General features: G+C 39.0%; 1 protein-coding gene across 1 annotated transcript in view; it reads right to left on the bottom strand.

Annotated features, from left to right (window-relative positions):
- The window catches only part of ROCK2 (Rho associated coiled-coil containing protein kinase 2), a 113656-nt gene that overhangs the window by 21552 nt on the left and 67027 nt on the right, over window positions 1-25077 (bottom strand). Inside the window, exons 7-22 of the mRNA XM_056856236.1 lie at window positions 21154-21292; window positions 19719-19810; window positions 18141-18300; window positions 16692-16749; window positions 13641-13729; window positions 12141-12189; window positions 10517-10652; window positions 10291-10382; window positions 9896-10142; window positions 9555-9661; window positions 8171-8330; window positions 6853-7013; window positions 5417-5601; window positions 3592-3661; window positions 1318-1421; window positions 834-1020 (exon numbers count right to left, since the gene is read on the bottom strand). Coding sequence (XP_056712214.1) covers window positions 834-1020; window positions 1318-1421; window positions 3592-3661; window positions 5417-5601; window positions 6853-7013; window positions 8171-8330; window positions 9555-9661; window positions 9896-10142; window positions 10291-10382; window positions 10517-10652; window positions 12141-12189; window positions 13641-13729; window positions 16692-16749; window positions 18141-18300; window positions 19719-19810; window positions 21154-21292 — 2036 coding nt within the window. The remainder of the gene's footprint in view (window positions 1-833; window positions 1021-1317; window positions 1422-3591; window positions 3662-5416; window positions 5602-6852; window positions 7014-8170; window positions 8331-9554; window positions 9662-9895; window positions 10143-10290; window positions 10383-10516; window positions 10653-12140; window positions 12190-13640; window positions 13730-16691; window positions 16750-18140; window positions 18301-19718; window positions 19811-21153; window positions 21293-25077) is intronic.

Raw genomic sequence — 25077 nt, 5'->3', positions numbered from 1 at the left:
TGTGGGAAGCAGAGGAAACGTGAGTACAAAGCTTGACAGACAGAAAATATAACAAAGAAAGTTCAAAAGTACATGATGGAATGAGTAGTGAATCAAACACTAAAGAAAACACCTGATAAGCTGCAAAAAAGTTAGTGATGGTCATGGACTAGGATTCAAAAGCTAGAATAGACAGAAAAGATACAGATCAGGTTCAGAGGTGAATATTCTTTGGATCACAATGTATGAGAAGAGGAATAGAAACTGGTATCTCCCAAACAGTTAATAAAACAAACAGGGTGTATTAATGGAACCAACTTCTACACACTCTGCTGCGTAAGCACTCAAAATTGATGGAACATGTGTTTGTGTGACCAGCTGCAGAGCTGTCATTTGTTCTGCTGTCATTTATGACAGCAGGTCACACTTCTTTGATTTTTTTAAATTAGGGCACTGCTATAAGTATTTCTGATTCACCATTACATTTCCAGCTCAGTGATACACCTTTTAAAAAAGAACTACACCAAGGCCGAAAGATAATAATAAATTATAGGCCGTGATTCTAGTGAGGACATGACTGGATAGCTTCTCCCATTTGTTTGAAAAAGCTCAAAGTATGTAAGTATGAACAGTGCATACTCTGAATCCCAATCCCAGGAAACATTTTCTCTGAGCATTTATCAATTCGCTTTTTCATCGTGCAACACATCTTGCCCAACAGATATCTAGTTGTTTTACTTAAGAACTCAGTACTGTTTCAGGCTGAATCATAATACTAGAGGAGCGCCTGTAAATAAAGACACTCTAGCTGGCAAAAGAAAACCTACGATAGGGGCTTAATGTGCACCACTTACAGATCCTATTGTGGAATCTTTTTCAGCAAGTTCCTGTTTGTGCCTAGCCATCATTTCTTTAATCTCCAACTCTTTCATGATCTTCTCTTTTTCCAAATCTGAGTACTGTTCTTCAGCAATGGAACGAGCCAACTGTTCTGAATCTGCCTTGGTTAAAGTGATCTCAAGTTGCGCTGCCAAGGAATCCCTGCAAGTCAAAGATGTGGTTGAATAAATTATTCCTGCCATTTCTGAACCTGAAATATAGTCATACTGTTAAGTTTATAGGGTTGCCAACTACCTGGAGAAATAGCATCTGGCCCCTTTTAATAGAGGGTTAATGAGCTGTTATTTACCAGGGAATGGTATTTATCTCCATGTTGTGAAATTTCTGCTGCTCTCTTTTCCATACATTTGGTCGCTGTTAAAAGTCACAGGACATTTTTTCTCTAGGCCTGTTGACAACCCTACGTGTGGTTGAGAAGCAAACTGCTTGACACCTCACCTCTCATCTTGCAACTCTTGTATCTTTTGCTGAATTTCTTTACAAAGTTTTGTCTTTTCTTCACATTCTTCTTTAAGCTCACGAACCTGTGTCTTGTATAAAGTCTGAAATTTTTTTAAAAAAGAAAACGGATGTGATCAGTGCTGTAATCAACTAATCAAGAAAGCATGTGAGGTAGGTGGGGCTGAGAGAGCTGTGACTAGCCCAAGGTCAGCTGGGTACCCAAGGTTGGGTAGAAGGTTGAGTATTTATATAAATAAATACTGAAAATATAATTTATTCAAAGCGCTTTGTAAAGGTTAAAAATATTTAAAAACATTAAAATAGCACAATGGCATTTCCTAGGGTTGATATCTGTAACCACAAACCAGATGCGTTTCGGCCTATTGGGCCTTCATCAGTGGTCAGTTAAAACCCATGTTAAGCCTGCACACATTTACAGAAATACATACATATACAAACAGTTTAAATCAAACCAGGCATGTGTATAGGTTGTCTGAAAAGACAGAATAATAATGGGTTAGTTTCTATCTAATAAAGAGCCCATTATATAAGTCTTGCAAGAGATGTTTGAAAAATACTTACAAAATCTATTACCAATTACTCAAACATCTGATCAGACTGGTTCTAGTTTAATTATGTTTTACAGTATTACAACAGATTGGAAACCTCAGTTCATTATTACTCTAACTGGAATAATTACTTTCCTATGTATATTAAATATACCAATATATAAACACATACCTGGTTTGTATATGTCTCTCATATACGATGTGTGCAGTTATCAACTTAGTAGAGCAATGTCAAACTGGTGATCCTATCCCACTCTAAATAGTGTTAAAAGGGTGATGTAAGCCCATCTGTAATTTGACTCAGCCCATCTGTAATTTGGATGATGCACTCACCTGTATCTCTATGAGAAATGTAATTGCAACTGATCCTGTGCACTCAAGCTAAAGGATTTTACAAGTAAATCACAATGTTGTAAAGCTTGAAAAGGTCTCTTAAAGACAAAGCCAGTCAATATCTTCATTTAAACCTTTTGGAGCCAAAGTTCTCAAAGTATAAATCCAGAAAGTCTCTCTTTTCCTTAGAAGCCTCTGCTGTAGATGAGACGTTGCTGGTACTTTTTCAATAATCCAGAAGCGGAGGACCTTATCTGTGTGAGTGAAGGTCAGAAAGTGCTGTACTAATGGCGCTATCAACATCCTTGTTCCTACAAATGGACCGTGTTCTTGTTTGGAGGTTCCAGCAGGGGAGGACAGCTATCGTATACCCTTGACAGAAGTGCAGCACTTTCTGACCTTCGCTCACACAGATAAGGACCTCCGCTTTAATATACATAGGAAAGTAATTATTCAAGTTAGATTAATAATGAACTGAGGTTTCCAATCTGTTTAATTATGTTTTACAGTATTACAACTAGAACCAATCTGACGAGATGTTTGAAAAATACTTACAAAATCTGTTACCAATTACTCAAACATCTCTTGCAAGACTTGTATAATGGGCTCTTTATTAGATAGAAACTAACCCATTATGATTCTGTCTTTTCAGACAACCTATACACATGGCTGGTTTGATTTAAACTGTTTGTATATATATTTATTTCTGTAAATGTATGCAGGCTTAACATGGGTTTTAACTGACCACTGATGAAGGCCCAAAGGCTGAAACACGTTTGGTTTGTGGTTACAGATATCAACCCTAGGAAATGCCATTGTGCTATTTTAATGTTTTTTAAATATTTTTAACCTTTACAAACCCCTTCAAATAAATTATATTTTATATATATATTTCTTTTCTTCTACCCTACCTTGGGTACCCAGCTTCTGTTTTTAGGTTGTGTTTTATTCCCCCTTTTTTCTTCCACTAGCCCAAGGTCACCCAGCTGGCTTCATGGGGAAACAAATCCAGTTCACTAGATCAGCGCCTGCAGCTCATGTGGAAGAGTGGGGAAACCAACCCAGTTCACCAGATTAGTGTCCGTTCCTCGTGTGGAGGAGTGGGGAATCAAACCTGGTTCTCTAGATTAGAGTCCACCACTCCAAACCACCAATCTTAACCACTAAACCATGCTGGCTCTTAATTTAACAATTCTTAATTTCTCTATGTCTCACAATGTACCGTCATTACCTTTTCTACTAACTGCAAGATCAAAAACATGGCTTCAAATTTTTAACTTGACAAGAAATTGCAGTGCATTAACAAGGAATAATATTTCTGTATTAAACTAGAGAAACAGAATAATAATGATCCCAATGCAGTACATACTGAAAAATATTGTTCTGCTTCAAGCTGGTCTTGAAGTTCCTTCATTTGTCCATCAGCATCCTGGCGTTCCCTATTCGGAAGATAAAATAAATACCACAGAAATCATTATGTAGTTCTTCTGACAAGCATGAATGTATTATTTTCTACTTCCAAATTCTCCCTCTCCTGTTGTGTTTCAATGAACGAATTGAGCAAATTCATGAAAGGCAGCTTTAATGCCTTCTCCTTCATATTGCAGCCCCCCGTGTCCCTGAAAAACTGCTTCAGAGGACTGAGGACCCTTAAGAGCAGCATCAGATGAAACGTGGAAGCTGCAACATGGAATAGCCAATTGGCTGTCTGCACCCTTCTGTACTTGTGTAAAGCCTTCCTTGAAGGGAACAAGAGTTAACAAGAGTGGATATAGCAATTTCTGCTAATTCTTCTTTTCCGCTGCAGCCCAAACATATCCTCCTCTGATCCAGAAGGTCTACCCAACCTCATAAGAAAAGCCATACTGGATCAGACCAAGGCCTATCAAATCCAGCAGTCTGTTCACACAGAAGCAACCAGGTTCCTCTAGGAAGCCCACAAGCAAGACAACTGCAGCAGCATTATCCTGCCTGTGTTCCAAAGCACCTAATATAATAAGCTTGCTCCTCTGATCCTGGAGAGAATAGGTATGCATCACAACTAGTATCCATTTTTACTAGTAGCCATGGATAGCTCTCTCCTCCATGAACATGTCCACTCTCCTCTTAAAGCCTTCCAAGTTGGCAGCCATCACCACATCCTGGGGCAGGGAGTTCCATAATTTAACTACGCTTTGTGTGAAGAAATACTTCTTTTTATCTATTTTGAATTGCTCACCCTCCAGCTTCAGCAGATGACCCTGTGTTCTAGTATTAAGAGAGAGGGAGAAAAGCTTCTCCTTTTCCACTCTCCAAACCATGCATAATTTTATAGACCTCTATCATGTCTCCCCTTAAGTGCCTTCTTTCTAAGCTAACCTCTTTCTAACAGCCCTAACCTCCAAGAATGGCTGGGGGAGGGGGCAGAGGGGCTGCAGCCCAAGGAGGTAAAGATCCCTTTTGCTAATGTTCTGTTTGCAGTGGGTTGAATCCAACCTCATGTCACCCAGGGCCCTTGATGCGAAGTGGAGCAAAACACGACCTGGTTGTCCTTCACAACTACCAATTTACTAAATATTTCATATACATTTATATCTATTTATATATTTTAATCTGCTGGTCTTGGACCGTATTAAAGTTATTGATTGATTGATATACATGTATTTCAGTAATACTAAATGCTACTTCAGCATGACAAAAACTCCATCCCAGAGTGGTTTGTGAAGCAGCTGAGCTACATGCAAACTGACAGAGATCTGGAGTATTAAAAAATTGCAGATTCTGAGTGGCCCAAGTACATGATTTTTTAAAACTTAATTTATACATTGCCTTTGTCCCCAATGGGGACCCAAAGCGGCTTACAACATTCTTCTCTCCTCCATTATATCCTCACAACAAGCCTGTGAGGTGGGTTAGGCAGAGACTGGCCCAAGGTTGCCCAGCAAGCTTCCATGGTAGAGTGGGGATTTGAACCTGGAACTCCCAGATCTTAGTTTGACATTCTAACCCCTATACCATACTAGCTCACAACAAAATTATTCATCTCACTAGACTGCCAATTCTTTTCCAGTCCTTTGAATAATGATTGTTTTGGAATTGATTGTTTCCTGTGTGGCTACAGAACACCTTAAATTCCTCTTTGTAGCAAGTAATTTTCAGCTCTAATGGGATATCACACAGTAACGATAAACAACCTTATTGTTGAGTTGCCTTACTTGCGGAGTTCATTATTTTGTTTTTCCAAACTTAGTTTGATTTCAGCAAGATGATTATTCTCTTGTTTTAGCTGCTTCTCTGACATTTTCAATGCATTGACTTGTTGTGTTTGCATCTTCAGGTCATTCTGCGTGAGGCAGCGCTTTTGTGTTTCCTGTTCTATTTTCAATGTCAAGTTTTTAACCTGGAAAACAACAAAATTAATTCCTTTTTAACAAACATGTTACATGTATGTACACTAAGAAGGAGAAAGCTATGTCAAAGGAAAAGACAGGCAACAGTTAGTTCCCTTGAACTAATAAGTATTACTACACTGCTGCAGAGAAACCAGTAATGCTTGAAAATTGAAAACCTGCAGAGAAAAAAAACACCATATACTGCTCAGATGTTTTACAGAATAATTAGGAGGAAGCTTAATTCAGAAGACTGAGACTTGAAAGGACAACCATGAAGGAACTAGAAAAGAACCTTAAGTGTAAGGAAGTGGCACTGAAGACCAAGAGCAGGATAACTCATACTATGGTATTCTCCATTACTATGTATGGGTGTGAAAGTTGGATGATGAAGAAAGCTGACATGAAAATAGATTCATTTGAAATGTGGTGTTGGAGAAGAGTTTTATAGATAATGTGGACCACCAAAAAAGACAAGGATTCTAGATCAAACCAAGCCTGAACTCTCCCTGGAAGCTAAAAAGACTAGATGGAGGCTACCATACTCTGGACACATCATGAGAAGACACGGCTCATTGGAGAAGATAATAATGCCAGGAAAAAAGCTGAAGGCGGTAGGAAAAGATGACTCAACATGAGATGTATTGACCCTATATAGGAAGCCACAGCCTTCAGTTTGCAAGACCTGAGCAAGGCTAGTAATGATAGGACATTTTGGAGGTTATTAATTCATAGAGTCTCTGTAAGTCAGAAGCAAAGGGATGGCATATAACACACAAACACACAGTTGAAATAACAAGCTTACATGAGAAGCAAAGGTGCAGATATAAAGTGCAGTCCTACATAGAAGTATTCCATGCTAAGCCAATTAAAACTAATGGCTCAGACTGTTGCCCAAGACTGCACTGCTAAAAACATGGGCTTGGATCTAGTCTATGAGCCTATCAGATCTGAAATCTCTATCCTCACACACACACACCATCACATCATATGTCATTCCAGTAAGGCTCCCAACGTGTAGGTGCTTGGTGTGCATGCACACAAATGCACAAAGACTGCTTCACGAAGGGAATGTCTTACCTTATTCTGCATTAATTTTTAGTAAAGAACTAATATGAAGCTAGGAGAAAGCTAAACAGAAATTTGTATATGTAAATAATCATGGGTTATCTTACCACAAAGGTAACCTAAAACAAAAGCCCCAAGTAGATAACAACCAGGAACAAATCTAAGAGTACTGCACGTTTCTTACTCATACTTACATCCTCATTCAACTTATCTTTTTGCTTAAGTAGCTCATTTATTTTCTGCTGAGATTGTTTTAGATCACAGTCCAACATAGAGCATCGTTTTTCAACTTCCAGCAAGCAGTTTTCTACTTTTTGCTTTGAAACTCTTTCCTCTGAGAGCTTCTTTTCCATTTCTATAAAATAAAAAAATACAAGCAAAGTCAGCATTTATCATTTTATAACCCTTTGACGCTCATACAATTTCATTTGGAAGTACCATTGATAATTGGACTTCTGTGAAGAAAAGTGATATAACTGAAGTTGAAAATAGTTATTACTGAAGGTCTTACATAACTGGAATCCTCCTAAATTGAAGATGCAACTCGTGTAATACTTTTAGATCATCCCCAGTCAGCTTGAAGTGAACAATTATTTAAGATGCATTACATAAGCAAGCCTCCTCGCCTTCCAAATTCACTGTCAGTTTCCCATTACTCTACTTCAAGACACGTTCTGACTCATTTACGGCCTACACAATCCTTTCTGAAAGCAAAATTACTTTTTGATGCATTGGTGCCACACAGTTTTATGCCTTATTTGTCTCTGACTAGACAGCCTGGAAACTTTTGTAAGCTCCAATGCAAGTCAAATTGAAGCATTAGGACCTGCTAACAGTCTAAGCAGTTTTCCGAGTAAAGATCTACAGGCAAAAAATGATTTCCCCACCAAGTGACGTCAACTCATATGTGGTATCTGCTGTGAAGCTGGCAAAATACCCTCATTTTGACTTCACTGATAACTATTCTATAAAAACATTTCAAATACCATTCACGTTAATTTTCTCTGATAAAACTTTTTCTCTTCTCCCCCAGTCACCCACTTGCTGGCTCATGCTGTTCCTGCTTCTGCAGCTCAGTAAGGGGGAGCAGTTCCAATACTTCCCTCCTTCCCTCTCTCGATGGCGCACTCAGGCCTCCACTGAGAGCCACTTCTCTCTCTCTCTCGGCACCCCCTTACAGTGATGCGGTGGTTCCCGGGCTCCCCTGCCATGGACAGGCTCTGCTGCCACTGCAACCGCTGCTGGGCTCTAAGGAAGTAAGAGCGTTGTCCACGCATGTGCAGACAATGCTTTATTTAGTTGGGGGGAATTTAACCCCCCCCCCCGGTTTATTTTTTAAAAACGTTCTGGATTTTTCTACAGACTCAGGGGGTCCCAAGTCTGCAAAAAAAACCATTGGGCAGAAGTGTGGCCCCTATCTGCAGATTTAAGTATCTGCAGGTAGGGGGCACACTTTATAATTACATATATAGATAAATACAATCATGAGTACATAATATATCATGTCTTTACCTTTCATGGCTTCAGACTTTGCTTCTTCAATAGACTCGTAGATTTTATTTTTGTCAGCTAGCCGGGCTTTTGTTGCCTTATGTTCAGCTTCTTCTTGTTCCAAGTTCTGCTGCATCACTTTTAGCTTGTACGTCATATCTATTTCCATGTTGTTCTTCTCCTGTTAAGGAAACATACAGGAATGCAATTGTTTGAATATAATCCCACAAGTATTTTTAAAGTAAAACTAGACACTTTAATAGGAAGACCTGACCAGTGGCAGGAGAAAAAAGATGGTCTGTGTTTAAGATTTCTAGTTTGATCATATTCTCTATCTTGTAATAGGAGATAACATATTTAAAATGCTAATTTGGCTACCTACCAGAAGTGTTATATATCCCCCATAACAGAAAGCAACTGAACTGTTTATTACTGCACAAAGAAAATAGTAAAAGCTGGAAAGAATTTGACTCTTCATAACCTCTAGCTGGCTAGCAAGATGGGCTGTTATGCTTGGAATGTGGGTAATGCCAGTACTTGACAACCTCTGGGAACTGCAAAACTCTTCCCATATCTCATTCCATGTCCCGATACACTTTCAGTTTCTCAGCTTTCATTGGAAAACTCCTTCCATCCAATTGATCACCTGTCCTAAGCCACAGCTTTCATCAACTGTCACCTCCAAGCCTACTAGAGCTCCCACAAATCTATTCCACAATTCCCTATACCAGGGGTGAGGGTTGGATACGACATAAATATCACTTGGTCGGGCCGGCCATGCCTTGCCAGCCCAGATTGAGTGTGTGTAGGGGGATGGCTGCGTTGGCTGGCTCGGGGGCCGGATAAGAGCTATCAAGGGGCCGGATCCGGCCCTTGGGCCTCACGTTTGATACCCCTGCCCTATATCCTTCATTTATTCGCTGATTAAAGCTGCTGAGGAAAAAAATACTTCAAGAAATGGCATTGCAAGACTATAGAATATAAATTAAGTATTATCACTCATAATTGCTGTGTGCGGAATGGAGCAAAAACTTGTAGAAGCCTTGCTTGATAAAAATAAATTGGACTACAGATATGATCTTTCAGGCTTGTTCTCTCAACAGAAACTCTAAGGAGGCCTATCTACTATTTCTCCAGAAGTGAGAGCATCGGCTATCTTCAGAAAAATATATCCTAGCAACAACTTATGGTTTAAAGCCAATGTAGAAGTCACAAGCTTAACAGACAGATTCTTTCATGGGAAAACGCCATCACTTAATTTACTGGTAGCATGTTATATAACTTTAAAGAGAGTGAAAAAAATAATATAATTACAACTATCAAGGTATGCAAAAATCAGAATGTCAACAGAATTGACTGTAATTTGCAAATGCAAGCTATTATATACTTCTTTTCTTTTTTTTACCTTTTCCAGATCTGTGAATCTTTCCTGTAATTGTCTTTTCTCTGTCTCAATTTTAGCTAATACATTCCTCCCATTTTTTACTTCTTCTTCCAAACTAGCTATTCGGCCTAAAAAAATATTGAAAGAGACCAATCAGTAAAGAAATGTTACTAAATATGTTATCAAAATTTAACATATTATGAACTGTGATTTACAAAACAAAAAACAATGTCCGAATAATTAGTAGCAAAGTAAAAAATTAAGAAAGCACATAAATTATAAAACTAAATCCCAGTTCCAAGAGCAGCAGCGCTGCTTCTTTCTAATATTCAAAGCAATTTCCAGCAGAATGTTTTTCATACCCTGAAGATCGCTGATAATCTCTGACCCATGAGTTCGATCTCTCCTTTCGGATTCCAGGGCAGACTGCAGGTTGAGAAAGTCCTTCTCTAGTTTGAGTTTAGCATTTTCCAGTGCACAGTTTTTATCTTGCAGATCTCTGTTATTAGCTTCCAGCTGCTGAATCTGCTTTGTACTCTCTGTCTGGTGCTTCCTGAACCTGGCTGTCGTATCAGATTCTGTACGCAGTAAGGCATTGGCTTCATCCAGCTATTGAGCCATGAAAAACATTTCAGACAAGTTATTATCAACAAAACTTTCACAAACATTTCCAAGGTGACATCAGAGCTGCAAACTGTCACCGACAGGGCAATTTTTATACACAGATTTGAAACAGTCAAACAGAAATATAGCTTGCCTGTCTTTGTAGTTGGTTGATTTTTTCATTTGATATCTGAGAGTTCTGATTCCGCCTTTTCAAATCTTCGAGCTGGTCTTTCAAACTATTAACTGTAACAAAAAAAATTTTGAATTTTTAATTCCATTGTGCTTATTTAATAACAGCTTTTAAAAAATAAATTCATAGCAGCAGGAAAATAATTTTGTTCACTTCTCACAATGCCTCAAGATCCTGGTCCACATACCATCATTTTCCAGATTGCGTTTTTTATCCGCTTCATGTTCAGCTTTCCGCTGGTATTCTGCATTTTTATGCTGGAGAAGAGCTTTTTCCCTTTCCAACTGTCTCAGTGCAGACTCTACATTCTTTCTTGAGGTTATCTAGAAATACATATTGAAGAACAGAAGGCATATTTTCTTTTTTAAAGAAGATTTATGAAGAATGGAACCTCACTACATTTAATGAAAGCACTGGGTTGGATCCAAAAAGCTTTCCCCACTGGTTAAAAAGGGAGGATGGGATTCCCTTTGACCGTCAAAAATAGACCAGGGATTGTGAAATTTACATGAACAAATGTCATGTTGGATGGAGGCTGTAATAAGGAGGGAAATTTGTCCAAGATAGAGGGGAAAAGCTGGCTTGATTCAATCAATTAAGCAAAAATATTTCCCATTTGGTTGCAGCAAATATGCTCAGCAGATGATCTTATGCAAATTACAGTCAGCCACAAAATTTCAAAACAGCAAAGAAGCCTCACAATTCTGTTTAATGGAAATCAATGGTAAAAATCTAATCCAAATGTAGTATAACATTAGGCACAATATGTGGCTTTTAAAGCAACCATATTTAGGATTTATTACATATGCTGAAATCGACAAAGCAACTCTAGTGATCTTATGGAGCTGAATTTATTTTTGGACATCTTTATCTATCTTTTGGTTAAGTATAGCCAAAACCCCCCCACTAGCATTCAATTCAGGTCTTCTCAGAAACCTAACAACCACACTATGTTTCTTACTCATATTTCTTTACAAGTACTAATGTATCTTTAGCAGATACTCTATCTTTAATAAGGTGGCTCCTACCACTTCGAGATTGAGGAATGAGTAACAATGCCATGTTGGCTACAATGACACCACTGTGAGCCTAAATGGATTGGCCAATATAGAAAAGAAATAAAATTCACAATTAAAATGTCATCAGTTTCTCCTGTGCTCTAGAGGTGACCTGATCAATAAACAATTCTTCCTTTGGTGACACTATTTCTATTCCTTAATTGGAATGAAAGATTGGATCCATAGTCAAATCCTGCTTTCAGAGTGCCAAAGGAAAGAGGAGCGGAGAGATCATTTGTCTTGAGCAGCTTTGGAGTAAAGCACCAGCATGGTGCAATGATTCAGTGTGTTGGTTTTGAATGTGGGTGGGTTGGGGAAAACGAGCTCAAATCCCTACACAACCATGAAACTCACTAGGAGGCTCAAAGCCAGACAGCATCCAAAAAACAAAACAAAACAGGTTGTTGTAAAAAAACCTGCAAGCTGCTCCAAGCTCTTTAAAAAAGATAACATATTCAACAAGCGACCTTTTGGTATTAACCTAATTTATCCTTCTGCCAAATCATGAGAACTGCATGCATTCAAAAACGGATAAGCAAAACATCTTACATTCTTCTCACAAATATCTGCAACAGTCCCATTTTTAGTCTATTAAATACTATTTGCTATAGCTTCATCACTATTTCAGAGCTGACAACATGTTCCCATTATCTTGTAAAGAAAAGAATAAATTAACAAATTTACTATGCTTTATATTCTCCACATTTAACGGAGAAAATAAGGTAATGGAGCATATGAAAGATACTGGCTTACCTCTTCATCCAATTCTTTCATTATCTTCTCTAGGCGATTATTAATAGTTCTAGGGAAATATTGAAGTAAGTGTTAGGAGAAAAGGACAGAATAAGGTATGTAAAAATATTTAACTTCATTTTTTTCTATTGTAAACCGATAGCAAACTACCTATATTCCTGTTAGCAATGTTAAGTAATCTGTAGCACAACTCCTTCCCTGTTGTCATGCAGAGTCCAAGCTGTGCTTCTGAAGGGAGGATATTTTTTGCACCTAAAAACTAACTCAAGAAGTTTCCAAACTGAGCTGTGCACAGGCATAACGCCCGTCTGTATGACGCATAAAGACCATGAGGAAGTAACAGAAAATTCTCCAAACACCCTAACAATGCCATGTTGGTTCTGTAAATTACACGATACAGCAATCAAGCAAAAACTAACTGAGCTAATCCTTACAGCAAAAGGCCTGTGAAAGAACAACAGTATTCTTTAAATGTACCTGAGATCTTTTCCTACTGTACTTGGATAAAAATGAACATTCAGTTGGTAGACAAGAACCATAAAATTCACAAGATAGGTCACAGATAGCAGAAGGAGCAGCAGAAGAGGAAGAAGAAAAAGAAGGGTTGGTTTTTATATGCTGACTTTCTCTACCACTTAAGGAAGAATCAAACCAGCTTATAATCACCTTCCCTTCCTCTCCCCACAACAGACACCCTGTGAGGTAGGTGGGCCTGAGGGAGTTCGGAGAGAACTGTGACTAGCCCAAGGTCACCCAGCTGGCTTCATGTGGAGGAGTGGGGAAACCAACCTGGTTCTCCAGATTAGAGTCCACAGCTCCAAACCACTGCTCTTAACCACTACACCTTGCTGAACTAGAAGGGGGGAGGGGATTGAATATTGCAGAACATAGTTTTTTCCCCCCTACTGACTGCAGAAAGGAAGGGGGAGAACAAAGGAGTTTCATCTACTGAAAAACAAAATCAAGGGATATGACTAAAATGCAGTCATAACCAAGATTACATAAGTTTTGCACACAAAAGCATTTAAAATTATTTTATATATAGAATTTAAAAAACAACAACCCACCAACCAAAAGGCTTGACCAACATGTAACATGGGCACAGCAGCACCGAACACTGAGATTATTTCCATAGGACTCGAAAGAGCCTGACTTCTGACATCTCCTGCACATGCAGGCAAGGCAACAGGCCATCGGGGGAAATGAGGAGGCTGTGTGCTGACACCCACAGTCTCTCCAGTCACCCCTTTCTGCCCAATGCAAGCTGTATGCGTTCCAAAGCACAACTAACTTATCCTGAGAAGAGACAGAGAGCTGAATATGAGTAGCCTGAACCCAACAAGTATTCAAAATCACGAGGTAACCAAAAAGCTTTAAAAACAGGCTGCCTTCTGGTGTTATGGCTCTCGATGCTGGCATCATTCTTTATTTGATGTCCCACTAAACTCGTCTTGTAAAAAGCTGTCCCACGTATGGGGAGGGGAAGGAAAAACTTATTACCTGCATTTCTGCTCCAGCTCTTCTTTGAGTTGTATTTCATTACGAAGCTGATCTTCTAACTTGCTTACTTTTTTCTGAAATTGTGCAAACTGGCAAAGGAAGACTCTGGATATTAAGTGCTTATCAGATGGAAAATTATTTACACAGATAAATTCTAGAAACCTTTAATCCAGAACCAAATATTATTGATTTGTTCATTATTTCTATAGGCAAGCACTGAGTGATTTTGTAGAACGCATGAAAATATATTGTCGAAGGCTTTCACGGTCAGAGTTCATTGGTTCTTGTAGGTTATCCAGACTGTGTAACCGTGGTCTTGGTATTTTCTTTCCTGATGTTTCGCCAGCAGCTGTGGCAGGCATCTTCAGAGGAGTAACACTGAAGGACAATGTCTCTCAGTGTCAAGTGTGTAGGAAGAGTAATATATAGTCAGAAAGGGGTTGGGTTGAGCTGAATCATTGTCCTGCAAAAAGTATCAAAGGTAATGTGCTAATCATTGTCCTGTAAGTATCAAGATAATATGCTAATGAGGGTGTGGTATGTTAATATGGAACCATTGTATCCTGAAGTGATCTGTTAATGTGTGAAATCCAAAGCTAATCCGCACGGCTATTGTGGACTGTAGTCTTTGTTAGTCTGGAGGTTTTCAGGACAGGAAGCCATGCCTTATTCATTCTTAAACTCTCTTCTTTTCTGTTAAAGTTGTGCTGATGTTTATGAATTTCAATGGCTTCTCTGTGCAATCTGACAAAATAGTTGGTAGATTTGTCCAGCCTTTCAGTGTCAGGACACAGGGTCTTATTCCAAGACACTGAAAGACTGGACAATTCTACCAACTATTTCGTCAGATTGCACAGACACTGAGAGACACTGTCCTTCAGTGTTACTCCTCTGAAGATGCCTGCCACAGCTGCTGGCGAAACGTCAGGAAAGAAAATACCAAGACCACGGTTACACAGCCCGGATAACCTACAAGAACCACATGAAAATATCTTTGTATTATAATATACGTAAATTAATTCAGCACATGTGCAGAGCAGAGGGAAATCCACTGACACACAAGAGTTGGATCCAAGGATTCCTTTCTGCTAAGAAAGAAGTCTAACTCTATTGGAGGAAGTCCTCTTCCAGTTGGAATAGAATTCCTGGACCTAAGCCATATTATAATGTTGTTTTTAAACCTTCCAATCTGTCCTGTATTGCATAAGGTATTTTAAATCATAGCTGTTGAAAAGTAGCAAACTTTACGAATTCTACAAATTGCCACATACATTTACAATATGTGGCATTACAAATGCAGATTCTGTTTGCTTTAAGCTACTTTAATCTTTGACAGTTAATTGAAACAGTTAAGAGACAAGTTGGATGAATTGCTTTTTAATGAAAGTTAAGAGTTAAGATTGGCCTTCTTATCTTGCTTTATCAGATGTAACATATGAACCTGCTGATTGGTTCATTTGCACTTGTGCTGATTATTTAGTTAAGAACCAATCACTTATCTAAGTAGTAATCACACGATTATGATAGAAGAGATTTAGAAAAAGATAAGACTGGTATTTTTCTATAAATATGCATTACTGGTATAAGCAAATCAGATTTCTCTGGATGGAAGTCTGAGAAGATTAGGTGAGATTTCTGGGTGTGACTTGGGCTTTTTGATCATCCTTACAAAGCAGTAAGACAAAACCTAAAACCTGGTTAGCTTTTAAAATATTACTCACTTTTAAAATTTGACAATTCTAGCATTTTACAGTAATTGTCGAGTTAATTTTCACATGATTATGCTTCCTACTGTCTTGCATAATAAAGAGAATGATTTCTTTTTTCAATAAAAGATAAACGTCTCTAAAGGTTTTCGGTCTGGTTTGCTGGTTATAGTTCAAAGAACGCAACTCATGCCTTTCTTGTCTGTTTTATCAGATTTAAAGTTTGATCAACAGCCCTTGATTGATAAATCCTGGAGAACTCTGCCGCTAAATAGCTTGAATTGGCAAAGTCTTTTTAAAATTGTTTACCCCAGATTCTCTAATTGGATGCAGGGGTGACAGTGTCCTGTTACAGATGGATTTGTGGTCTAATTCAGCAGGGCTCTTCTCATGTTTGTAACTTTGACACACTGATAGTTCTTATACTACTTTCTATTAAAATAGTTGCCACTACTCCAAAATTGGATAAACATTTTTTGGCCAGTGATAGCTCTCACGTACTCCACAGTGTAGAACATATTTATTTCATGCATAACCAACGTCTACATTTTTACAGACTGGCAGCCCATTCCTGAGCCTCAAGTACGAAATTCCTAAGGAGGCCAAGAAGGGGCTGTGGGACAGGCGGGGGGACCTGGACGCCATCCTCCCGCCGATGTCCTAACAGCGCACTTCTGGGATGTACCAGCGCCGGGCCAGGGGAGGAGCCGCCTTTAGGTGGCCTCCTAAGCCCTTGTGGCCTGGGAATGCCCCCTTTCCTGGAGATACACCACCTTTTGAGGTGGCATATCCCTGTGCAACCCTATGGAGTGGTTGCACGGGGTTTCCGGGGACGAGGAAGATTTTGGCCTGGGGAAGGGAGAACCTCCTTTGGAGGGCAGCGCAGCCCTCCACCTCAGGAATGGGCTGTACGTCTATCCTCTAAATAAATAAATAAATAAAATTTAAAAGAAATGCCACTATAGTAAAAAATAAACAAAAACAGATAATTCAAATACCACTTTATAAAAAAGAAACATTTGATAGTTTAAAATAACATGCTTACCTCTTCACTATCCTGTGAAGACAAAAGAAAGAAACGAGTGATTTAAAAAACAACAACAAGGCTGCCAATCTACATTCTCTTTCTATTTCAAAATTCAGGACGTTAAAACCTAAAACATAAAGCCATCTAATGGCCAATTATTCCTTTCCCTTTAATGGGAGTTATTCATAGATAATAATAGATCTGTACAACTAATGCTAACTAATAAAAAAATGAGTTCATGATTCTACAATGAAAGGATACACTATTCTAAATGAAACCTTTTGGGCGTTTAACGTTTAATTAAAATAGTGTCCTTACCTCATTTTTCCTACAGGATTCGTTTTCCCTACAGGGCTGAGAGGAGTCACTTAGCAACCTGTTGAAAACAATTCAAGTTTTCAAAAACTCTTGCAACCATGCCGATCAACTCATTTTAATAAGCCATCTCAAATCTTAATCCACTTTAAACTGTTCTCAGAATAATGGCAGTCTTATTCAGCTATCTTTTAATTTTCAGTGACCCAAAGATCTCTGAGAGCTTTCTTTCAAATCCACACATAGTTTATAATTTGAATGCCTACGTAAGTTTATTATTTCGTTCATATGCAGTAAAACAGATCTAATATGCGCTAAATAAATGTTCCTAACATTACATATTTTTCTACTTTTACTTTTTCTTCCCTTCTCGCCCCCAGATAAACACAAAATACTTACTGAATAAATATTTGTCATTTAAAAAGTAAAGCATTTAACCCTAAAAACTAAATATTTTGATAGAATTCATTGTTGAAACAAGCATTGTAACAACAATTTCAGACATTGCTCTTGACAGTGTGCAACTAACACCTGCGTCTGCCATCAAGTGTCTGGGTGTGATCCTTGATGCCTCCTTATCAATGGAGGCTCAGGTCACAGCCGCAGCCAAGGCGGTTTTTTACCGTCTCCACCAGGCTAGGCAGCTGATGCTGTACCTTTCCCACCCCAACCGAGCCATGGTGATCCATGCGACGGTCACCTCTAGGCTACATTACTGTAATTCGCTCTACGTAGGGCTGCCCTTGAGACTGATCTGAAAACTCCAGCTGGCTCAAAATGCTGTAGTGTAGGTTCCATTGCGAGCACATATTCAGCCAGTGCTTTGGCAACTACACTGGCTTCAGGTGGAGTATTGGATCAGGTTCAAGGTGCTGGTTTTGACCTTTAAAGCTTTTCACGGTCTGGGACCAGCATATCTATCAGGACAGTGTCTCCTGGTATGCCGCGTCTCCTGGTGGTCCCCAGCACAAAGACTGTCCGGCTGTCCTCAACTAAAAGCCAGGGCCTTTTCAGCCCTGGCCCCGACCTGGTGGAACTCTCTGTCAAATGAGACCAAGGTCCTGTGGGACCTAATGTAGTTCCACAGAGCCTGTAAGACAGAGATGTTCCGCCAGGCCTGTAGTTGAGGACAGCAATGGTATTTATCATCATAGCTGGCCTCCCTGCCCACCTCTTTTCTGATTACATTATTCCACCAACTTTTGGTGGGGCTGACTGCTGTCCCCCCATCCTGGCTCACTATGGCCCATTGCTTTAATAACGTGCGCCAACTGGTACAATGGGTTTTGTTGGCTTATTGTTAAATTTTACTGATTTTTAACTGTGTTATGTTTTTACTGAAATCTTACATAATGATGATGATTTGACCAGTGACTGTTAGGTCTTGGCCGGGAAGAGAGCAGGTTATAAATCTAATAAAATAACAACAACAAAAATAAATGTATCACGTACAAGTTCTCTCTATAGTAGGTAAATCCTATAAAAGGCAGCTGATTTCCAACAAAGGCTTTGGGGATTGGAAATGTTTCGACATCTCCTCTATCATCTTCAATGTCATCAAAATTGCTGCTATCTATGTCACTACTGAGCTCAGGTACAACTGGTGCAGCAGCTAAAAAAAGGGGGAGAGACCTATATTAGAACAAAATTCATTGACTATAAACCTCAACACAAAATTAAACAGCACATTCTATCACAAAGAGGCTGCATTTTAGCAGTCAGGCCTGCAAGGTCGCAAACAGCGCAGAGCGTGCTTGTTCCCAGCCACCTATACTCTGAAGTTTAAGGAAACTAGAAAAAGGAATTCTAGAAGCAGTAGGGGGGCTGCTGAGTGAGAAAATATGGATATATTCCTTTTTATTTTTAAACAGTCCTGGAGTTGAACTCCATTTTGGAAATCCTAATTGTAACCTCAACAATATTTGAAAAATGTACAGTAAAGTCAAGCATTATCCAATCCAGCTACTGGAATTAAATCAAAACTGCTACAAATTTAGTTATACAAGTAGAGTATCCCTTAGCCGGACATCCCATATCCGGACTGATCCGAAAACTAGACCCTTCCATTGCAGGCAGATTCCACTGATATTTGGGTTTTAAATTAAGATTAAACATTTAATTAGTTTCTAAAGCTGGGGTAACATAGTTGATAAGAGAATGAGCTGTGATCTATGAGGTCTGTGGTTAAAATTCTGCCTCTGCTATTGGCCTTAAACAAGCCATGCCTTCTCAGCCTTAACTGCAATATGGGGAAAATAATAATGCCCTACCTTATAGACTTGTTATCTTATAACATACACAAAAACATACACAATTACCTAAGCTAAGTAATTTATCAACACTGTAAAGTATTATCATGCCACCAAACTGCAAGTCTCCAAGCAGAGCCGATCATGGATAAGATTAAACTTGTAAAAAAATGATTACCCAGCCAAACTGTACAAAACTCAAGTGAACAGGTAAGGGGTAAAGTCAAAGCAGAGTGATTTTGAAGAAAAAAAAATACAAAGTGGCACTTGGTCTTCAAATCATGTCAAATGGATAACGTAAGAAACTCAGAACATTAAACCTTAAATATGTACGTTAAAAATAACACCAACCAGCTAATCCAGAGCATCCTTATCAGCCTGGAAGCCCTAGCAGATCTACAGAACTTCTCCCTGGAGGCTAACAGTGCGGGAAGCTCCACGTCCCTTTGCACGTGCATAGCTGCCCCTGCCACTGAAGCGCACCATGTGCTCATGGAGATCTGCACTGTAGGCAGTTACTATTGAAAGAAATGATATTTTTACACATATTTATATTTAAACATATGGAAAGTACATGTAAGATTTATTTCAGGAGCATGTCACATAGTTTCACACTCTACAGATGTTCAGTTGGAAAACTGAGTCCCTGACATTTGCAGAAAAATGTGGCGCATGTTTCCATAAAGAGACAGTTTTAAATGAATATTAACTCAAAGCAGCATTTTGTTTTTAGAAAGAAAAAAAAGGAACACATTTTTCTCCCAAACATAAAGGTACTTACTTTCTCGAATATTATCCCAATTCCATTGATCATTCTTAAAGAACGGATGGTTTTTAATTTCTTCTACTCCATTCCTTCCAAGACGCACATCCCTGAACATGGCAATTAAACCAAATTTGATATTAAAATAGACAGCATTCCATTTTCATTAAACATATTTTTAGATTCCATTTACATGCCAAGATGCCTAAACACAGAAGATAAGTGATCGTCCATGACAGCTTTTCATTAAGATCTATTGTAATTTGAATCTCCCACACAGAGAGAGCCGTTTGTTAGCACTCTCACATAGGCAGAATGGCTAGAAATCTCAATCTGCCACGTGTTAAATAAAACGTATTTCCAACTGGACTGTGCAGAAAAGGAACACAGGAAAAAGGCTTCATTTTTAAAAAAACCAAAAAAACCTTCCAAGTCTATGAAGTTTGCCAAACCACAGTACAAACATTTGGACGTAAATGACGGAAAAAACTGGCTTCCAAACACAGACCAGTTATTCAATATCTACTGAAGTAAGTATTTCAAAAACTGAATCCAGCACCTCTTACTTAAAAGCATAGCCACACATGCACATTTTTTCCTAAAGATGTATAATGAAGCCATTATACAAGCGGCAAACCCATTTCTTTTCAGAACAGCTTTTTCGTTGTTGAAAACTCATTAAAAAAAACAGGCTCCTGTATGAAAACTACTAAGTCACACGACAGATGCTCATTCTTAGTCATTTTAAGTGTTCCAGTGGCAATTGTGTATATAAAAAGGCGCTCTGTTTTAAATAAATTCACTGAGCACCATGTTTAATATAAACTGGGAAGGCATACACAAGTCTAGGGGAAAGAGAAGTAGACAAAGCACTCTTTTAATTAGCTCAGAGTTCTTCTCCACCATTCTGCCACTTCTTGCATATAAACACGGAGAGTCTAAAAGCAACTCCCCAAAATAGACCTTCTTCTGCTGCCTGAGTATGTGCTTGGCAGACAACCTAATCTTTAAAAAAATATATACTACAAATTAAATAAATTATGGGTTGATCCCTACAGCTAAGCAATTGGAAGGAGCACATGCATTTGGTCTGCATTCCCCTACACTCGGTAGACCCCCCCCCCCACAAAGGTTGAGGGATCCCAGTAAACAAAACCTTGCTAGAGCTGCAGTTAGGAGAGTGAATAAAGAGTCTCATTTGATGCATATCTTTGAGTTTTTATAAAACTCCCTTTCAATTCCACCATGCATTTTCTTAAGAAGAAAACATCACTTGGTAATTATCGCTGGAAATACTGATTTAAAACATGATTCTAACAATGAGTGGATTTTGCTATCATAGGATGGTTCCAAAATTATTATTCGTTAAAATCCTACTGATAGTATTCTTTGATATTACAGTTTACATCAAGGAATCGATTTTAGTAAAAGACAAAAATATAGATTTACATACCTGTCTGTTAAAAAGGCACAGATAAGATCCTTCGCATGTTTAGAGATTTCTACATCATCTGGGAAATGTAACGAGTTCTTGTGATCCATGATTTTACTGTATGTCCCCACCAACGAGTCAGCATAAAATGGAGTATCCCCTAAAATTAAAAATGTGAAAGTATTAACAATTGTAAATCAAATACCCAAACTGAAAAACAGAGATAAATAAGTTGAGGTTTTTTAAAAAAATACAAACCCATGAAGATTACCCAGCAGTTCCAACTAGTAGAAATAGGACACCTTGCATATTGGTTAGTATGCACAGATGGGGAACACGTTACTCCCATCCTGGAACAGCTCCACTGCCTACCAATACGCTTCTGTGTCCCATTAAAAGCACCAGTTTTGACCTTTAAAGCCCTACACAATCTGGGGCTAGTTTACTTGAAGGACCTTCTCTTCTGCTATGAGTCTAATCACCAATTGAGATCCTTTCAGGGTCTTCTCACTACTACTCCCATTTGATTTGCCTGATCGGCCATAACACCTGAAGGGCATCTCCCATTCTATCCAGCCCACCAGTTAAGATGTGACTCTCAAGTATTACTCGCTGTGCCCCCTTCCCTTCAGAGGTGAGGCGGGTAGCGACCAGAGACGGGGCATTTTCTGTAGTTGCATCTTGCTTTTGGAATGCCCTCCTCCCCCTTGAGGCTTGCCTGGCACATAAACTACTTTCCTTTTTGGCACCAGGCTAAAACACATCTTTTTTTTTTAACTCAGGCTTTTAATTGGGGGTTTTATCTTATCGGCTTTTTAATGGTCCGCTTCTGTTTTATGGATAGTTTTTATGCTGCCAATGGCTTGTGTTTTAATATTGTGTTTTTTAATTGTAAGCTGCCTCGGGTAGGACTCTGAAGAGGTGCCATATAAATATTTTAAACTAACAAACAAGTCCCTGCTCTTTTTCAGCGGCTCCAGAAATATGGAAGGCCCTACATGAGGCATAAGGCCCCCATTCTGGCCCATTTGTGTAAGAAACATAAGGTCATTGTTTTCAAGTGGACATCTGACAACTGATCTTTAAAGAAGGTTTCACCTGGGGGACGAATGCACAGCATTTCTTTCGGATACTGTTTAACTGTTGTTGCCTGCAGGTCAAGTAAGCCACGTTGAGCTGCTGTGATAGCTGGCAAAGGTGGCAAATAAGCATGCACAAAAGTTAAAACAGACATGCTAAGTAGTTATTCCAAAGCATTGCAAGTAAAGCCTCAAAGAATCCCCAAGGGCAGTGATAGGAGCTATGTGGGGGTCTGTAGCAGTAGAGGAGAATTGGGAAAATCTCCCTTTCCACTTACGCCACTCTGCCAACAGAGAACAAGCATTGGATCCAGTCCACCAACATGTATCCAACAAGCATAAATTAAGTCCCATGATTCTGCTGTTTTCTGTATACACAGTACTATCAGTCTAATTAATGAAAAACTCTGTGTATCCAAAGCATGCATAGTCTCACTAAGTATTTAATAATCTATTCAATGACAATTTGACTTTCTTTTTCTTGCTTTGAAGGCATGATCTCTAGGATACCAGCTAACAAACCACAATTTTTACAATTCAATTTCAATTTCAATACCTTTATTGGCACACCATCAAGCAATCAAACAGAGTATAACCACAATTTTTACCAAAAAACCACACCTTTTTTAAAACAGAAGCAACAGAAGTGACATAGAGCCCCTTTAGAGAAAGGAGCTTCAGAACAGTTATCTTCCTTTATTGAATCTTTCCGACCAAACTCCTAATAGTTTGCCGTTGAGTCGGAGAGACAGCATCCTACAAACCAGTGGTCTCTAACCTTTTCAGAGGCAGGATTCTCCTTTAACCTCTATGTGGCAGCATGGGACCCACTAAGCTACAAACCTTTGACATCACAGCCACAACAGGAAAGGAGGGAAAGGGAGGGGAGTTAGCACCTCATCAATATAAACAATTTGATCATTACAGTATCATTTAGCATCCAGAAGAGGAAGACGCGAGGAAAGTGAAATGACTGGGTCATGTACGCGAGGAAAGTGAAATGACTGGGTCATGTTACACTGAATAAGTGGGAAGCGTCAGCTCGTTTCATTGTCTTCATAACACAATCAAAAGTTGGAAGGCATGAGTCACTGGAAAAGACAAACATGCTGGGAAAAATTGAAGGCAGCAGGAAAAGAGGAAGACCCAACAAGAGATGGATTGACTCTATAAAGCAGTGGTTCCCAATCTTTTTTTGACCAGGGACCACTAGGACTTTTTTGTTTGGTGCAGGGACCCCGAGGTTCAAAATAAAAATTCTGAGAATTTGAAAATAAACTTTAATCATAACTGTTAGTTAAACATTAAACTTAGAGTAATATTTGAATATATATATTTTATAATAGAGAACTTTTAATTGAAAATATTAATTTATTATGGGTTTATAACTTTGTTTAGCGGACCTTAATTTAGTTCTCGTGGACCCCTGGGGGTCCACGGAACCCCGGTTGGGAACCAGTGCTATAAAGGAAGCCAAGGCCCTCAATTTGTAAGACCTGAGCAAGGCTGTTAAAGATAGGATATTTTGGAGAACATTGATTCATAGGGTCACCATGATTCAGAAGCAACTTGACGGCACTTCACACACACACACACACACACACACACACAGTGTAAAGCCAGGTTAGTGGGTAGCAGACCAAGAGAGCCAGGAACAGGAAACAAGTTGAGTACCAGGAGGTTGAGTATCCCTTATCCGGACTGCTTGGGACCAGAAGTGGTCCATATTGTGGAACTTTCTGTATACTGGATTATTTTGGAATTTTTGCATATGCATAATGAGATATCTTGGAGATGGGACCCAAATTCATTTATGTTTTATATACACTTTATACACATAGCCTAAATGTAATTTTTAAACATTTTTTTAAAATAATTTTGTGTACACTGAACCATCAGAAAGCAAAAGTGTAAATATATCACCAGAATACCTGTATCAGCTGTTAAACAAGAGCAACAACAAAAACAACAACAACAAACAACGGCAGGTTTTCAGTCTCCCCCTGTGATGCAGTGTACACTGTATTTTATTTTTTTAGGTGAGAGGAAACACTGAAAGCAGGCAGCACGAATCTGCCTGCATGCCGACTAGAGGGGTCTGGTTGTCAGATCACTCTGGATATGGGATGTCCGGAGAAGGGATACGCTACCTGTATAGCTTAATAACGAGGAACAAGTTACAGGTTAAAGTCATAGAGAAATCTTCTATACCGAGTGTCCGCACTTTGTTGTACCTGCTGTTCCTTTCAGATCGCAAGCAAAAAGAGGAAGGAGGCATGGTGCCCTTATCTCTGCGCATTGCATACTTAACCTTCCAGATGGCAGCAAAATAAATATGGCAAATCTGCTAAGGTTTGCAATCCAACTGAGGGTCCTGACCCATGGGTTGAAGACCACTGATATAAACAATTTGATCGCTACAGTATCATTCATTTCATTTATTACGGTCATTTGACCAGCATTATATTGCTACAGTATTATTTAGCATCCAGAAGAGGAAGGCGCAATGAAAGTGAAACGATTGGGTCATGTTACACTGAATAACGTGGGAAGTGTCAGCTCATTTCAGTGTCTTCATAACCCAATCAAAAGTTGGAAAATAGGAGAATCCTGGTGGGGGATGAGAAGGAAGAGAAGGCAAAGTTTATAGCTCCTAACAACACCACTCTTGCCTTCTTAGGGAGACCCATCTCATATGTGGAAAACCCAGAGCAAAAACCAAAGGAGGATTAGACTTCAAGCCTGAAGGCATCATCAACATCATGCTCTTACTGCAACGATAATGGACACAAGCAACTTTGAAGCAACGTGCAGACATCTGAGAAGATCGAATCACTATTGAGGGAGAGAGTAAGAAGAATTTACT

Source organism: Euleptes europaea, chromosome 10 (assembly GCF_029931775.1).
Source record: "Euleptes europaea isolate rEulEur1 chromosome 10, rEulEur1.hap1, whole genome shotgun sequence".
Classification (NCBI taxonomy): Eukaryota; Metazoa; Chordata; class Lepidosauria; order Squamata; family Sphaerodactylidae; genus Euleptes; species Euleptes europaea.
This window is presented reverse-complemented; position numbering and strand designations above follow the sequence as displayed.